The sequence below is a fragment of the Gordionus sp. m RMFG-2023 genome, chromosome 2, assembly GCF_954871325.1.
Source record: "Gordionus sp. m RMFG-2023 chromosome 2, tfGorSpeb1-WG-v2, whole genome shotgun sequence".
NCBI lineage: Eukaryota > Metazoa > Nematomorpha > Gordioida > Chordodea > Parachordodidae > Gordionus > Gordionus sp. m RMFG-2023.
The window spans coordinates 26464612-26480572 of record NC_088776.1 but is presented as its reverse complement, the minus strand read 5'-3'; the positions used below and the strand labels follow the sequence as shown (position 1 = coordinate 26480572).

Here is a 15961-nt window from a genome sequence, read left to right as displayed (position 1 = left end):
CCTCCAGCTCCATTTTGCATTCTAGCCATGAAGCAAAAAAATCACCTATTACAATATTACTTTTTTGTAATTTCATTGTGAATTTGTATAATGGGAAAAGGACTGATGTACCTAATAGGATAATATCAGAAGAATCGATTAAAAAATGCTCCTTTAGAATATCTTTGAGATTTTTTTTATTTTGCATTATATATAAAAAAAAATTTTGTAATTTTTAATTTTAACTTTCTTGTTTTTTCCTTTTATTTTTATTTTCACTTGTTTATTATATTTTGAAATAAAAAATCAGGAATTAATGTTATATAAAATAAAAAAAATGAATAAAATAATTGTTTTATTGAGGCCAAATAAAACCCCCATTTATAAATTTGGATGGGATACATTTATTTAATGTTTTTTTTATTTATATTTATAAAAAATCAAATGTTAAATGAAGATATAAAAAATGCATTTTCTTTTCTTTTCGTTTTTCCCATTGTCTCTCTCTCTCCCTCCTTTATTTATTTTTATTTAATGTTTTGCCTTATGAATTAAAGAAAATAAAAATCTCAAAAAAATGAAATTTGCTGGTGCCAGCGAGGCGGCACCAGATTGAAAAAAAGTATTATATAATTTTTTTTTTATAAAATTGAATTCAAATTTTTTTTTAATTTTCATTGCTGTAATGGTACCCAAAACCGATACGTTTTCCCCCTTGAAGGAGGGAGTTTGACGGATGGCCTCTTATTCTGTTTATGGCTATTTATATTTTTTCCTGACTCCAATTGCTATATTTCTTTTGTGGTTTATGATAGGTATCAGAGTTTATTGTAGAAAAATTTATTTGATTGGGTTAAGAATTATTTGTTATACCAAATAAAACTGAATTTGAAATATTTTGAGAATAAGATGGTTCTTCCTGTGAGGAAAAATCTAAAAGATTATATATAATAAACAATATAATGTTAATTGGTACCAACATGTAAATGTAGAAAGATTTAAGAGACCTGGAGATAGTGACTATTTTACTAATTTTGTAATTTTTAATATCTTAAAAAATGGGAATTTTATTTCCTGGTAATTATATTCATAGATTCTTTTTAATGTTTACCTAATAGATTTTAAATAATAAACTAAAGTTAAAATTTTTTAGCCCGCTAATTGTTAAAATTTTGTAACCGATTCGCTCGCACTTTTTAAAATTATTAAGCTAGGCCGCCCATGGGCGGGCTTCAGCTAAAAACCTGCTCGTTTCAGCAAATAAATTCTAAAATGATCATAATGATTATGACAATTGTCATTTTTCTATGGTACATCCTCATTTAAATTTTAATTTAACATGTTTACAATATATAATTTTATATTTTTGCTTCAAAATAATTCAAAAAAGATTAAAAATGGCCATTATGACAATTGTCACTTATCTATGGTACATCCACATTTAAATTTAACATTTACAATTTATTATTTTACCCTGTAAGTTCAAAAAAATTTAAAAAAGATTAAAATTGACGATTAAGACAATTTTACTTTTCTATGGTAGATCTTCAGTGAAATTTTAATTTAATAAGTTTACAATATATAATTTCTTCAAAAAAAATCAAAAAAGATTAAAAATAACGATTATGACAATTGTCACTTTTCTATGGTACATATTCACTGAAATTTAAATTTAACAGGTTTACAATATATATTTTTACCTATTTGCTTATAAAAAAATTCAAAAAAGTTCAAAGATAACAATTATGATAATTGTCACATTTCTATGGTACATCTTCACTGAAATTTTTATTTAACATGTTTACAATATATAATTTTACCCTTTTGCTTCAAAAAAATTCAAAAAAGATTAAAAATAACGATTATGACAATTGTCACTTTTCTATGGTACATTCACATTTAAATTTCAATTTAACATGTTTACAATTTATTATTTTACTCTGTTGCTTCAAAAAAATTCAAAAAAGTTCAAAAATAACGATTATGACAATTGTCACTGCTCTATGGTACATCCACATTTAATTTTATATTTAATAAATTTTTATCTACTTGCTTTAAAAAAGTTCAAAAATAACGATTGTGACAATTTTTACAATCATTAAAACCATCTCGAAACATGCTCAAAAAATTTTTTCTCGCCTATTTAATACCTAAAAATAAAATTATTTTTATAGGTTCTGTTATGAATATTATGACAATTGTCACTTTTATAGTTTACACATTATATTAATTCATGTTTGAAATAATCATTTTTCTCTATTTCCAATTAAAACATATGTGAAATAAGTATTATGACAATTGTCACCTTTATATGCTTTACAATCACTGAAACCATCTCAAAACATGCTCAACTAGCCTTTTTTAATTATAATTATTTTTAAAGGTTCTGAGATGAGTATTATGACAATTGTCACTTTTATAGTTTACATTAAATATAAAACATTAAAATTATGACATTACATTTTTAAAATAATCATTATTACTTATTCCAAATATTAAAAAAAATGCAGTCGGTATTATGACCAATTCTCACATTTATAACCTATTCAAAAAAAATATTTTCATTAACATAATAAAATAAAAAAAAATATATATCAAAAATTTTATTTTTAAAGAATTTACCAAAAAATTTTAAGATCAAAATTTCAAAAATATTTTAATAAAGATTTCCTTACAAAAGATTTTATTTTATTATAAAATTCTCAAAATATTTTCTCAAAATTATAGAAGATTTTTTTACAAAAAATATTTTTTATTTTGCCCAAAAATCTTCTTTGAGCAAGCTCAAAATTTTTTTTAGCGAAAAAATCTTCGCAAAAAATTGATCTTCAAAGATTTTTTCCTCAAAATTTTGGGCGAAAAAAATCTTCAAATTTTTATTTGAAGATTTTTGTAAAACCCTGGTTCCAGGTATAGTGAAAATCTTTCCCTGAGTAATAATTCTTCGGAATCATAATTTTTTTTTGGTCATATATTCAAAATATATGCCATAAATATTTTCTTTAGCGAACTCATACAATTCATATGATGAGGTTATTTGCTTTGAATAAGGCCTTTGTAAACTAGCATAGGCTAATCTTTTAACAGTGCCACCAATCCCATACACTTTTCCCATGTGCTGTAACAGAAAAATGTCATTCCACCTGCACCCCTAAATCCATCTCATCATGGTAAATATTAGTAAATTTTTTACGATTTTTATACTGTGCATCGGATCCATCGTAAAAATAAAAATTTTTATTTGACATACAAATTTTATTAATTAAAAAATTTAGCAATGTTTTTTGGAAATAATGCACAGCTATTGTATTGTGTTACAATGATTTGGATATCATTACATAAGGCAACAAATATTGGCAAAATTATCTATAATATATAACAAAAGGGTGGATGAACAGTGGATTGAGCCCTATTCCAATGATAACTTTGTACTTCATCCTGAAGTATAAAGCTATAGTATTCTGAAAAATCACATAAAATTAAATGTTGGCCTTCGTATAAGTTCAATTTTAGATTGTTTTAATACAACGATTAATAAAAGAATGAGGTAATAAAGATTCCATTTTTTCAAAAAAGGCATTGAAAATTTCATCTACTGGCTTGGTTATTGTTTCGAGAGTGGTTCTATCTACGGATAGTCATTATTTGTATGTTATAAAACGTCCTTAGAACGAAACAATATTTCTATTTGATCTCGTAAATGTGTTGACCCTGGTCAATTATCACATTTGCCCATATAAATTTATTTTATTGATTGAAACACTCATTTATTGTTATTCTTATTTACAAGTAAGGGTATGCCGATTTTAGAAAATCTGATCCAATATTTATATTGTTATGGATTATTTTATGATGATATACTTTTATTTTGTATATAATAATTTCATAATAATAATAAATTCATATTTGTAATATTTAAAAATATCAAATTATTTTAAAAAATTGAGTAGCGAAAATTTTGATATTATTCTTGGCGTTATATATTAAATGTACAAGATTTCATATATCCAAGAACTCAAAACTTGGTTAGACATATTTTATTAATATTCATTAAATATATGTTACATGAACAAAAAAATTTATAACAAATTATAAATAAAGTAATAAATTGAATTTCTTTTATCGTTAGACAATTTTTATAATTGAGTGAAAGCCCCATTTATAGTTGTTTTCACTTACAAGATGAATAATCCTTTAAATTATATCAAATAGTTCAAGAAAAACTATTAAAAACTGATTAATATATAATTTTATATAAGCCCCCTTTCGGGAAAGTATTTATACACTTTTTTAAACACTTTTATCGATTTTGAAAATAAAGATGGCCGCGTCCCAGACCAATTTTTTTTATAAATATAAAGGAAGAGTTTAAAGGTCTACTAAATTTTTTTAAAAAATTGAAGGTCGTATTATTTCCAAAAAAAAATTTTTAGTCCTTGTATATTAAATAAAATGACCGGAAATTGGGAAAAAAATAAAATTTTTAATCTGAAAGTAGAATCTTTGTATGTAATTTTGATATTAAATTTGTTATTTACAATTATGTAGTTTTTAAGATATGCTTAATTGAATGATGGCAGATAAAGGTAAAAATACGTCATTTTTGCCACTTTGAACCCTAATATCTCCAAAAATATAAATGATACAAGGCTAAAATTTTGGCTATTTTTTAACTACGCTAACCTTTCCTTGATTACCAAATTTTAAAAAAATCGAAGGGGTCGGCCGAAAATCTCATTTTTTGCTCATTTGATATGGAATGAACCATGAGTAAAAAGAAATAAGAATAGAATTAACAAAGCATTCTTTATCATTTATATCGGTATTATAATGATATTATTATAAAGTAAAATATTAGGTATTCAATACACAGTATGATGGAGCCTAATATTTTATTTCTTTCCCTTCCCTGTTTATAATTTGTGGATAATACAATTTTTTTTATAGATTTATGACTTCTAGATCATTTGATTTTTTTATAAGGTTTAATAATTATTTTGTATGTCACTAGTATAGGTTAAAATATCGATCGATACTGAATAATAGTGGGTATCAGTGCATATCTAATTTTTATCATAAAATAATCAAAAATATTTCATTCTTGAAAAAATTTAAAAATGGTATTTTATTTTTAATTTATAAAAGAAATTCAAATTGAAAAAAGATAGTGCTTGAGAGTTTTTTCAATTAGGCTAAGATAAAGAATTTTATACTTTTCTTAATTAGCAAGGAGAGTAGCTAAAAGCACCTTTACTAACTTTTTAACATAAATTAATGATTGCTTAATATCAAATGGTCGGTTTGCACCAATATGGATTGTCAATATCACCTGCTTTACTAAAAACAGATTGTTAAGAGATACTTGTGGCAGATGTTGCTAATATTGATGAGTAGGTGTAGAGTTGGATATATGGCAGTTATAACCCCAATATTTTAATGAATCAAATTACCTAATACTTTTAAAAATTAAGACGCCATTGAAAATTTTATAATATCGGTCGATAACTGATATTTAAAAAAAAAAAGATATTCGCCTGATCCAGTCTGGTAAATAATATCTGTTCTGATCCCGAATTAAAATGTTCATATATAGCGACATCTATACCGTTTTTTATGATAATTCGTGACATTAATTTATATAATTACCAAACTGCGTATTGAGGAAATTATTAGAAAAATAGTAAAAAAACAATAGAAAATAAAAATTTGAAAAATTGGAGCTCCAAACATATTCTAAATATTAATTTTAAGTTTTCAAATGAACATATAAGACCAATGTTTAAAAAAATAAATTTTGTGGTTTCTCCTATATAGTTAATGGCTTAGTTATTAATATTAGTTTCAATTCTACCTAATTTAGCATTTAATTAATGAGATAAATTTTCGTTTTTGATAAGTGTCTACTTTTTTATATTTTTATAAAAAAATTTTATAGTATAACACTACCTACGACGGTCCCAAGTCCGTGTGCAAAAAGTGGAGGGTTGGCGTCAGGTCGGAAAACTGGCTGTAAAAACCCACTCCAAAATGATGATAGTTTCAAATAAAACTCTACAACAGAAAACTAGGGCGTCCTCCACAAACGACGCGCACTGCATCTCCGCCCGTGCAATGCGAATAATAGGCTAGGGTTATCGCCTGACTCACAACAAAGGCGGTTAAGGAAGTTAGTTGTGGATAGAATGCGAATAACATGCTGGAATGTGGGTACGTTGACGGGAAAGAGCTTCGAGGTCACACAAATGCTAAAAAGAAGAAAGGTACACATCGCCTGCCTACAAAAGACGAGATGGAATGGAACTAAAGCTCGGGAGTTAGGAGAGGGATACAAGTTATTCTACAGTGGGTCACCAAATCGTAGAAACGGGGTCGGTATCGTTCTAAGCGAATCGTTCAAGGACAAGGTAGTAGAAGTCAAACGATGTTCTGACAGGTTAATGTGGGTCTTAAATTGAGTGTATGGAATCAGAGAAAAATATATTCTTCGATTCATTGGAAAAAGAGATACAAGGAATAAGAGAGGAAGAAAAGCTAATTATTGGGGCGGACTTCAATGCCCACATAGGAAAAGATCGTCTCGGGTATGAACGAAATCATGGAGGTTATGGGCATGGTCTGAAGAACAAGCAAGCATATGACATGGCGATCGTTAGCGTGAAGATCATATTGTGAATTATAGAAGTGGAAAGCATTTTAGTCAAATTGACTATCTGCTTATACGGCAAAAGGATTAATGGAGGATCAAAGATTTCAAAGTAATACCGGGAGAAGTAATCGCCAGGCAACATCGTCCACTTGTCATGGATCTTGAAAGAAAAGGATTTCCGGAAAGAAGGAAGGTTTATGAACCTCGAATTAGGTGTGAAATGCTAAAGGACAGGCGGACGAACAATACGATAAATACCATCAGAAAGCCTCCACACTCTTGGGTCCAGGAAGTTAGAAAGAAACATAGACGACGATTGCGAGATGCTAACAGCAGACATAAAGGAAACAGCGATTCAGATTCTAAGACAGACCAAAGGAGGCCAAGCTTTGAATAGGGAACTATGGTGGTGGGATCAATCGGTTAGGGATTTCATCGAAAGAAATAAAATTCTATATAGACGGTGGCATAAATTTAAAAAGTCGGAGGATTATCAAGAATATAGGGAGGCAAAGAGAGCTGCGAAGAAGGCCGTTGCAATAGCGAAGAATGCTGCGTACACCGAGATGGCAAACAAACTGGATCATAAAGGGGGAGACAGGCTATGTATAAATTGGCCAAGATAAGGGAGAAGAAAAGTCGCGATGTCAGAGTCCTTAAAATAGTCAAAAATGAGGTGGAAGCCGAAGGAGGTGATGGAAAGGATATTTCAAGGAACTTATGAATATTGCTAATGACAAATATTTCCTTCCCGATATTGAGCCAATCATAAGTATGGTCGAACTCTTTCAGGAGGATGAAGTTAGGACGCAAATGAACAAGATGAAAAAAGGAAAAGCTAAAGGCCCAAATGAATTTCCTATGGAAGCATGGGTCGGATGCCAAGAAGGAGTCAGGACCATGACGAACCTCTTTAACAAGATATTGGGAGAAGAACGAATTCCTAATCAATGGAGAGCAAGCACGATTATACACTTATTCAAAGGCAAAGGAGACCCTCAGGATTGTGGTAATTACAGAGGTATCAAGCTAACTTGCCACTCCTTGAAACTTATGGAAAGGATCTTAGTAACAAGGCTGAAGAACGAGGTGGAAATATCGGCTAACCAATTCGGATTTGTGGCCAGCAAATCCACAAACGATCCGATCTTCGCACTAAGACAAATGATGGATAAATATGGAGAAAAGAAACCTACATATGGTCTTTATTGACTTGGAGAAAGCTTATGACACAATCCCTCGCGATTTAATATGGTGGTGCTTGAGAAAACAAAATATCCCTGACACATATGTACGGCTTATGAAAAATATCTATGAAACCTCCACTTCTTGTGTTAGAACGACAATTGGAGACTCTAAACCTTTTCAGGTTGAAATTGGATTACATCAAGGATCTGCTCTAAGTCCTTAATATTCAATATAATTATTGACACGATAACGAGAGACATCCAAAAGCCATCTCCTTGGTGTATGCTATATGCCGATGATATAGTACTATGCGAAGAGACAAATGAGAAAGTATTCGAAGAAGCCGAAAAGTGGTCAAAACGCTTAGTTAAAGGTCAATCGAAAAACGGTATACTTAAAGATGAACGTTACAGGCATCCCATCGCTGGATGACCAATTAAAGTACCCAAAAGTAGACAGGTTTACATACCTAGGTTCGATGTACAACAAGAGGGAGGTTGCGCAAAAGTCAATGCACGGATTCAAAAAGAATGGCTTAAATGGCGAAGTATATCCTGTGTAATGTGCGACATGAAGATGCCAATATGGTTGAAAAGTAAAGCTTACAAATCCATCGTAAGACCGGTGTTACTCTATGGAAGTGAAACATGGGCATTAAACGCTACGTAAGAAAAGTTATTATAAGCCACGGAGATGAGATTGATACGGTAGAGCTTGGGGTATACTAAACTCGACCATATGACGAAAGACTCAGAGTAAAAATGGGTATTCAACCTATGGCGGACTTGATAAACGAAAATCGGTTAAGGTGGTATGGTCATATACTAAGAAAGGAGACGAATGATGTAAATCGAAAAGTATTGGACATGGAGGTGCCGGGGAAGAGAGGAAGAGGACAACCTCGTGTTACGTGGAAAGGTCAAGTAGACAAAGTTATGATGACTAAGAAGATAAATCCGGACATGCCTTACTCGATTAAGATGGAAGAAACTTATCAAAACAAACCCCACGACTGTGGGACCATATGCATGATAAAGAAGAAGATAAAAAAGTTATAGTATATAAAAAAATTCTAAAGGTATTTTATGAAGATTAATTAGGGTGAAGTGGTTTAAATGATATATTATATTTCAATAAAAATTATATAAAAATCCCATTTACCACAGAATTGATATTAATTCTTAGTCAGGTAGCCACTAGATCATATTTTCAAAATCAACAATTTAAAGAGAAATATAAAATTTTAAAAATCTTGGCCTTATGGGCTATATATTTGGAGCTTTGCAGGTCATTGATATTTAAATTCTAATAAAATTAATTTATTAATTTTTGATATGGTGACATCTAGTATAGACTATTATCAGAGACCTGCAGGCCCGGCCCTGGGCCGTATTTTAAATTTTTTAAATATACCCGGGCCGGACCTAAAAAAATTTTTTAAACATATCCGCCGGGCCTAAAAAATTTTTTTTAAATATATCCGCGCCGGGCCTAAGATTGTTAAACCCGGGCCGGGCCTTAATATTTTTTATAAAAAATTTTACATTATGAGTTAATGGTTATAAAATTATATTATATTATAGTTATGATTAATATAATATTGGGTGATGGTTAACACTACCTAACAACCCACAGATCAATCTAATTATTCCTGCAAATTTATTTAAAGTATTAATATATTTTTTTTTATAATTCATATCTAAATTTTTACAGCATATTTTACCAAAACAATCAAATAAAGGAATATCTTATATAAGCCCCAATATTCAAGTATTATTAATATATTTTTTTATAATTCATATCTAAATTTTTAGAATATATTTTACCAAAACAATAAAATAAAGGAATATCATTTCTTAAAGTTTGTAATACCCTTCAAAGCGAAAAGGAGAATAAAATTGATTTTACTTAATATAAAGCATTTTTTAATTGAAAAATTTGTTTTACACAAGTATCATTTTATTTCTCTTTTTCTCTGTCCCAAATTCAAGCAATTACGTATGTAGTCAGGGACAGATCGCAAAATGACGGAAAACTATATAAAAGATTATATTAAATTACAAGAGGCTCAGGAAGTAAATGAAATACCATCGACCAGTCAAATTACGACTGTTAAACAAACTGAATCGTTTTATGACAAATGGGGCGATGGTAATTCTGGTAATATGTCAATACCCGATGATGAATATTATAATTACATAAATAATAGATAAAACATTTAAGGTGGATAATTTGTTAGAGTGGTGGGCGGCTCATCAAAGCGAATTGCCAATTTTGTTAAGTGCAAACTGTGAGCGGAATTTTTCCACTACTGGAAGAATTCTTGAAGAAAAAAGAAGTAAACTTCAACCTGAAAAGGTAGATATGCTTCTCTTTCTTCATGATAATTTGTGAATTTTTAATATCTTTCTTGAGTATAGGGTTTCGTCAATCATGCTGGTTTTTTACTTTGCAAACTGTCAAATATTTATTGCATTTATTATATTTACCTTGAGTCATGAAAGTTTTTAATCCAACATTTTTCATTATTTTTTTTTACAATATTATATAATACAATTATCTTCTTTTGTTAAAAATTTATATTATAAAATAAATTATATTAATATTGTGCAATTAGATTATATTTTCAAAATACTATTTATTATATTTATTTTTATTTTATAAATTAAATAGTAAATTAAATACAATATATTATATTCTCAAAATATTTTCCATTTTTATAAATTAAATATTAGTTTTATTTTTTTTAAATGTAATTATAGTATATGACAAATATTATTACCATTTTTATGAATATTAGTTTTATTTTTATAAATGCAATATAAAATATAATATATGCTCAAAATATCCATTTTTATAAATAACAGTTTTATAATTTTTATAAATTCAATAAAATATTCTCCAAATATTAGCTTTTTACATGTATTTTTTAAATAATAAGCGATAATACTCGCTGAAAAATATGGTAAAATACCTCATAGGTGAATTTTTGTATATACCAGGTCGAAATTTTAAAAAATTCCGAGCCGGGCCTTAAATTTTTAAATCCAGCCCGGGCCTTAAAAAAATTTTTTTTTAAATATCCGGGCCGGGCCTAAAAAATTTAAAACCGGGCTGGGCGGTGCAAATGGTACCTCTGCAGGTCTCTGACTATTATATCCACAAAAAATAGAAAAAATAAAAACAAATATTTACTCTAATCCTACTTTAATAAACAGGTATATTTACAAAATGTTAATTTTAAACACATCTCTACTACCAAAAAATTTATTTGAACCTTCTCTGGTAATGAACACTGATAATTTCTTAAAATAGATTGCAGGGGCTTATATCTAGTATTAATGGAGCTGGATCAATAAAATTGTGTACCAACAATAATAGCTACAACATAGCTAACCATTATGAAAAATTTATTTGATTTGAAAGATGTTGCGAAAAACTATTCTGATTTTAAGTGGAATGACCCATAATATTTGAATGAATATAGTATTTATAAAAAAATATATCAAAAGAAATATAAACCATAAGAGAAAAATTGGATGCATTGGTATCATTCATATTTGGAATCATACCCCCTTGTTGATTATAAGAAGTTCTTGTTTGTAAAAAGCCAGGTCTCATCATATCATTAGAGACATTCATAGGCATAGATGTTTGTAAGTTATTAAACATTTGTGGCCTCATCATGTTATTTGAAATGTTAATATTAGGCATTGGAGTACCTATAAAGTTTGTTGATAATTAAATATATTCAATAAATTTAGTAATAATAGTTGTTTATGTGTAGAGGGGGGGGGAGGGGCAATAGTAACCCAAATATAACAATCAAGTGCAAAAAAAAATAAAACAAGAGTATTTTAAAAAAAACTAAAACAGAAGTGCACTTCTTAAATGAACCAAGAGCAAAAAAATATTATATATACTTTAAAATTAAATGAGCATAAATTAAAACAAAAATAAGAAAACCCAATATTAAAACAAAAAATTAATCCAAAAAATTAACCCAAAAAATTTCACCAACCCTATCTATATTAGTAAAAACAGATCTGATATATAAAATGATCTGATTTTCAATCTAAATTAGATTCAATGTAATAAAAAATTAATATTTTCTATTCAAACAATAACTAACTTCTAAGAATTATAAAGGGTATTTTGTTTTTTTAACTCTCATAAGGTTAATTATTTTATTTAAAATATGAACAATGTTTATTAATAAATGTAGTCTTGTTAAGGCTGCATTTATATTGTTGAAACATGTCCAAAGGTCTGATTTTTACATCCATCTGTCAAAAGTCAATCAAATTAAAAATGATATAAATATTCATGGCAGTGTTTATTCTGTCTTAAAATTAATTTGGGAAATTTTGAATTCAAAATATTTTAATTTTTGATTTAACAAATATATTTTTTTTAATATTTAAAATTATAAAAAATTAACTCTACTTATATTTAGAAATATTTAAAAGATATTATTTTCAATCCAATTTTTAATATAGTAAAAGTAAGTATTTAATATTTATGTATATTATTTAAAAAAATTTATAAACTAGAATTAATATATCTTAGAAAAGATTACTGAATATTCAAAATGAAAACATAATTTTGGAAGAAACTCAGCATAGAAATATAAATGAATAAAGCCAACTTAATAAACAATAAATTTATTTTGTATATATTTTAAATCATAAATAAACTACATAATGTATTATAAATATTTTATCCAATATATGAATAAAATTTTGAAATAAAAAATTTAGAATAATTAAATAAGAATAATTATTATGACATGGTAAAATATCAATGTTATAAAAATAAATTGAAATATATTTCTTATATATTTATATTACTTTGATTAGTGTATTTTAAATAATTTTTCATATTATGAAGATAATGTAAGAATTGTAAATTGAGAAATATTTGTTAAGTTTAATTAAACCAAAGATTTTAACATTTAAATTACTTATAATAAATATTATACATATTTTTCATGAATGTAGGTTGCAGGTTGAGATAAATTTATTAAATTAATTATAAAAAATTCAAATGACTTAAATTTAATTAATTTTTCATATTATTACAAGAATGTAAGAATTGCAAGTTGAAAAACATTTTCTGTTTATTTAAATAAAAATCTCCAAATGACTTAAATTTTCTTTTCAATGTAATTAATTTTCCATATTATGAAAATATAATCTAGGAATGGTAAGTTGATAAATATTTTCTAAGTTTATTTAAACCACGGTATTCATTAATTTTTCATATTATGACAATTTAATTCTTAATGGTATTCATTTTTCAAATTATGAAAAAATAATATAAGTGCAAGTTGAGAAATATTTTCTAAGTATATTTAAACAAAGATTTTCAAATAATTTATTAAGAAAAGTTAATAAAAAATATATAGGTATTGCAAGTTGATAAATATTTTCAAGTTTATATAAGCAATATTTAAATGACTTAAATTTAATTCTTAATATTGTAATTAATTTTTTTTTTATTATGAAAAGTTAATTTGGAAATTACAAGTTGAAAAATATCTAAATGTAATCCTTAATATAATTTTCACCCATATTATAAAAAGGTAATGTAAGATTTATAAATTTTATTTAACAACTATTTAATAATTTATAATTTATATAAAAATATTTAATTTTTCCTTTGAACTAATTATTAATTCTTTTTTGGTAATACATATGTAATATATAATGATATATTTTGATTTTTTATCAAGTTTATAATATTTTTTTATTTTTAAATGGTATTTTATAAATGCTCTATAATTTAAGATATTGATTCATTTCACCTCATTAATTATGTCAAATTTGTTATGGCCCATAAAATTTAAAAAAAATCACCATGAATACCTAGTTTGAAGCTATCAAATCAGATGTTTTGATGTTAAATCAGACATTTCAACTAAGCCCAAAATGCTTGAATTAGATGATTTTTTAAAAAGGTTATAAGATTTCAGTCAAAATATTTTTACATAAGCTTCAAAATTTCAACAATAGATGCCCAAACTATTCTGCCAACTGTTGGCAAAATATCCAAGCTTGAATAATTTACTTTTGGAGAAAATACTGAGTTACCCATTTAGAATGCTAGCTTAATGTAACTTATCAGATATTTTAAAATCTTTTTTTGCAGATATAACAAAAAAACAAATTTTTAATTTCTATCTTTTAAAATATTTTAATTTTTTTAAACATAAATAAATTCAATTTTGGTTTCTTTTATAATTTTATTAATATTACAAATATAAAATAAAAAATTTTAATTATATATACAATCATAATATAACTTAAACAATAAAAAATATAAGATCAGATTGGTTTTTTGAAAATCTCAGTCTGATCCAATATTTTAAGAAAATGCTAAATGTCAGTTCAATCCTGTAAAAAATGTAATTCCCTAAGAATTTTTTACTAAATTAAATTAATTTTCTTTAATTTTTTTATATTAAATTAAATTTAAAAAACTAATAAAAATATAAGAAAAACTGAGTCATAGTCAAGATACGATATTAATTATCATTTATGTTACTATAAATTTTATCATAAAATAATGAATATATATATACCATCTGGTCTAAATTGGTTATTAAGAGTGGGGGTAGAAGGCATGATGTTTGAATTTATACCTGTCAGGCTATTACCGCCAAATGGAGGCATAGCCCCAAACATATTTCCAAGTGTTGCTCCTGATCTAACATTACCTACCATATTATTCATACCACCAACAAATTCATTATTCAATCCAGGATTCATGTTAAATGGTTGGCCTCCTATCAAGTTATTATTCATATTTGTCATGTTATTAACAGCAGCAGCCATTCTCATGACATTCATCATCATAAGCATACGTTGGTGTTGACCAGGTACCATATTGTTAAACATCATCATTCTCTGTTGATGAGGCCCCCTGTGTCTAGAAGTATATTGATTTTGCATAGGTCGCTTAAAATCTCCCTCTCTTGGAGAATGATCACAATCTTGATCATAATTCTCAGAGCTTTCTTTTACTTCATTGTTATCTAAAGTATCCATAGTTTCACCTGGATCAGCATCAACATTAGAAGGTTGAGATTCTTGGGGTTTCCCATTGTCCTCCAAAGAATTGTCTGTTTTTATTTCCTTAAAAAATAGCAAATTAAAATTTTTAAAGCAGGAATAACCATTTATTGGTGTATCATTTAATTCATATAAAATCTATGATTAAATAGTTCTTATTCATATATAAAACTACATGTTCATTTTTTTCAATGTCATCAGAATTTGTATTTAAGTCTGGAGTTATGGTATTTCTTGAATTATTGACAGCAATATTCTGAGGACAGGGATTCCTTCCCATGAAACGTTGTTGCATCATCATTAACATTGGATTAGGGGTTTGAAATCTATTCATCATATTGGCCCTCATAATTTGCATGGCCATTAACATTTGTTGTTGAAAATTTGGATTATTCATTCTCAACATGTTCATCGGATTTATGCCACCATTCATATGCATATTATTTGATTGTTGTTGGTTAAAAAGTGTGTTATCTTCATTAAAATCATTTGATAAATTATTTTGATTATCAACTAAATAAAAAATGGATATAGTTAATAAAATATTAGATACTTTCATTAGATTCAATATCTAGGGCATCATCTTTACTTTCAAAATCGATATCATTCGAATTTTCTGCTTCCACGATATTATTTGCTTGTGAATCCATTTTTCGATCATTTTCTTCAACATTCTTTTCTTGTCTTAATAAATTAAAATGAATTAATAAATTTCTTATCTTACTCATTTTCATCGTTCAAGACAGATATATCATTTGTAACGGGATATTTAGGAAATATATTATCGATTTCATTATCAATATTCGCAGACATTTTTAATAGCTTCGTATCAAAAATAATGAATAATGTATAATTTTTATAGAATGACGCGATGAGACAGGTGGACAGAAATATATCTTAGCATCATTATGTCTAAATAATTCTTAATTCTATTGACATAATATCAACAAGAACTTTTATATAGTGTAACAGGGCATAAGAACGTTTATCATTTAATTTAAATGAAGTGAGAGATTGGACAAAATCTTAGTGTTGAGAAATGCATTTACTATTTTAATTATTCTTTTTCATTATA

The 15961-nt window shown here is 26.8% G+C and overlaps 1 protein-coding gene across 2 annotated transcripts in view; it reads right to left on the bottom strand.

Moving 5' to 3' along the window:
* The window catches only part of LOC135925304 (histone-lysine N-methyltransferase, H3 lysine-79 specific-like), a 46997-nt gene extending 31276 nt beyond the window's left edge, over window positions 1–15721 (bottom strand). For both annotated transcript variants that reach the window (XR_010571611.1, XM_065460556.1), the window contains exons 1-5: window positions 15611–15721; window positions 15440–15570; window positions 15062–15399; window positions 14397–14949; window positions 11336–11535 (exon numbers count right to left, since the gene is read on the bottom strand). Coding sequence is in view for 1 of the 2 variants with exons in the window: in XM_065460556.1 (XP_065316628.1) it covers window positions 11336–11535; window positions 14397–14949; window positions 15062–15399; window positions 15440–15570; window positions 15611–15699 (1311 nt within the window). In the remaining variant the exon portion in view is untranslated. The remainder of the gene's footprint in view (window positions 1–11335; window positions 11536–14396; window positions 14950–15061; window positions 15400–15439; window positions 15571–15610) is intronic.
* Window positions 15722–15961: the final 240 nt, after the last annotated feature.